The sequence below is a fragment of the Chaetura pelagica genome, unplaced genomic scaffold (genome assembly GCF_000747805.2).
Source record: "Chaetura pelagica isolate M959 unplaced genomic scaffold, ChaPel_1.0 scaffold493, whole genome shotgun sequence".
NCBI lineage: Eukaryota > Metazoa > Chordata > Aves > Apodiformes > Apodidae > Chaetura > Chaetura pelagica.
The window spans coordinates 596,765-599,558 of NW_009952696.1; the positions used below are offsets into that span (position 1 = coordinate 596,765).

At 60.2% G+C, this 2,794-nt stretch overlaps 1 protein-coding gene across 1 annotated transcript in view; it reads right to left on the minus strand.

Annotated features, from left to right (window-relative positions):
- The window catches only part of VSTM2L (V-set and transmembrane domain containing 2 like), a 7,928-nt gene extending 5,378 nt beyond the window's left edge, over positions 1-2,550 (minus strand). The window contains exons 1-3 of the mRNA XM_009994015.1: positions 2,544-2,550; positions 2,199-2,368; positions 1,231-1,281 (exon numbers count right to left, since the gene is read on the minus strand). Of these exons, the coding sequence (XP_009992317.1) occupies positions 1,231-1,281; positions 2,199-2,368; positions 2,544-2,550 (228 nt within the window). The remainder of the gene's footprint in view (positions 1-1,230; positions 1,282-2,198; positions 2,369-2,543) is intronic.
- Positions 2,551-2,794: the final 244 nt, after the last annotated feature.

Below are 2,794 nucleotides of genomic sequence, written 5' to 3' on the forward strand. Positions count from 1 at the left end.
CTTCAAAAAAAACCCCCAACCCTTCGTGTCAGAAGAGCAAGGAGCCACTTACCGAAATTAATGGCTGGGAAATGTAGAACTAATAAAAGAAAACCCCAATTTGCTGGTGCCGCCAGCGGCCGTGGAGCTGCTCCAGGAGGTCACCGAGCCTCAGCTCGTTATGGGAGGGAGAATTTTATGGCCGGTTGTAACGCCCGGGGCTCCGCCGGGGCGGGAGCGACCGGCAGCCCGTGCCAGCCCCGCGCCGCTGCTCGGCGGCAAATCTGCGGGTTTTGTGAAGGAAGAGAAGGAAACAACCCCAGGGCCGCTGTGTTTGCTACCGCAGGGCAGGGGGCGGCAGCGGTTCCCCTCTGCATCCGGGCAGAGGAGCTGCCTCCAGCACCGAGGGGGCTTTGCCCGGGGGGTCCCTGCTGTGGTGGATCCTGCACATTGTTTGCATTGTCTCGTGTTGTTTGACGCTGCTGTTTGTTCTCAGTCAATTGCCTCCGTGGCCATAACACACATTTTATCAGGTGTCTCGCCCGTGTTCATTTATCTCCTCCATTCTGTAAACACTTAATGATCAAGGACATTCAAAATAACAACAACAACAACAAAAAAGGTTTAAACCTCAAGCCTCTCCCTGCTGGTGTGACTGGAAGGAGATGGCAGAAGTGCTGCACCCCCAGTGCTTCGAAATAAATCCTGGTTACAGATGCACAGGCATTGATTGCGTTCCAGCGTGCAATTAACTGCCTAATTATGCTGAAAAATGCCATGGCGGAGGTGAGCGTGAGCACAGGTCCTGGGCTGGCTCCGCAGTCACAGCACCTCAGCAGGGACACGGGACAGACCCGGAGGCTCCGGGTGTGGGTTGCAGGTGCATCACAGGGCCCATCACCGGAATGGTGGCAAAGAGGGCTGGAACCTGGGTTTAGTTTATTTAACTGGTAATTGTCTCCTCATTCCGTTCACATGAGCCTAAATGGCTTTGGGATGCTAATCCCGTAAGAAAATTAGATTATTTTCTCAGTGTAAAGTTCCCTGCGGGTGCCGACAGGAGCCGGACGGGACTCAGGGTCTGGGGGGGCATGGGGGAGCTGCCCCTCACCCTGCCTGCTCCCAGCACTGATGCTGGGGCAGGTCCAGCCTCCTCACCCCTCTGTCACCAGCCCATGGCACAGCAGCACCGAGGAGACCAGACCCCCCCCCCATCCCGGGGCCCCCGCACGAACCCTCAGCCAAACTCACACTTATTTTTGTCGCGTCCTTCCCTGGCTCCTCCTGCAGTGACGGGCTCAGCTGTTGGGAAGAGGAGGGAGACCAGAGAGGGGAGAGGAACTGTCAACTCAGCTGGGGGGAGGCAGGAGCCCACCAGACCCCTGCCCACCCTGGGGAGGGCAAGGGACCGCTGCCCTGCGCCAGAAGGAGGAGGAAGGGGCTGCCCAGCCCCAGCAGAACTGAGCACCCAGGGCAGCCAGAACTGCGTTTACCATCAATATTCTCTGCTTGTCCAGAGAGCAAGGCAGCACCCTGGGTCCTCCCCAGCTGCCACCAGCAGTACTAGGGTCTTGGTGTCCAGCATCCCCACTGTGCCATATAGCCCCCTCCCACGCCCACTCCCCACACCAGGCATCCCTGCTGTCCCTCACCCCCCAGCCCCTTTGACCCCCTCACCCCTCAGCCCCCCCTCCCCCGACACAATAATAAAGGCTCATTAAAATACCCAAAGCCGCCTTCCCATTATTTGGCCCTTATCGCTGTGTGAACAGAAAGAGAAACACAGAGACAGCTGTTTGCTGAGCCTGATGCACAGGGAAATGGGAGAAACAAGGGGAGCAGTGGGGCGGGGGCTGCTGCGAGGGGTGGGAGAAGCCAGAAGCAAAAAGCCTGTGCCAGGGAGCAGCCCCAGGGACGGGCCACGTGGCTGATTCGGGAGGGTGGCCAGGACAGCCCGGCCTCGCCGGCCACGCACCCGGAGCAGCTCTGGGACAGCCACACACCCAGGGGTGGCCTGGCACCCCAGGACCCCCAGATTCCCTTCTGCCCCCGAGCACGGAGTTGTGCCCCACTGGCTGCAGGAACAGTCAGCACTGGGGACCCACAGCAGGATGGGGACCCCCCAAACCCCAACTGCTGCTGCCAGCAAACCCCCAGGTGAGAGAAGGGATGAGCTCTGCCTCCAGTTGCTGCCGGAGGGGGAGGACAAGGGGCATTACCTGGTCAGAAGCCCATGTCTGTTTGTCCATCCAGTCCTTGTGGCTGCGGACGTACCACCACTGTATCTCGAGGGAGTAGGAGGGGGAGCCGCTGCCTCGGAAGGAACACGCCATCTCCACGTCCTCGCCCGCCCGCGCCGTCATGTCGTGGGGGGTCTCGGTGAACAGGGCTGCAGGAGACAGAGCCAGGGCTGTGGGCACCTGTGGGGACGAGCCACCAGCCAGCAAGGGACGATGCCACCTCCCCAACAAAGGATTATGCCGCCACTGTGGCGAGGGACAATGCTGCCAGCCATGCAAGCAGGGTCACCAGGAGAGCCTGGACCCCTTCCCAGCCAAACAGACCCGGCATCCTGGGTGCACGGCACAGGTCCTTGCCATGCAGGTGGACACTTCCTGTCCTCAACTGCTCCTTGCCAGTCCCAGTGTCCCTTCCCCAGACCCTCTGGGTCCCAGCACTTTGCAAAGAGAGTGAAGGGAAAGGGATGGAGCAGGAGCTCCTGAGCCCCCCCACTCCCATGCCACAACCCCAGACCCCCAGCCCTCAGGTAGGCACAGGACCCCAGCACCTCCAAGATGTGATGATTAAATAAAGC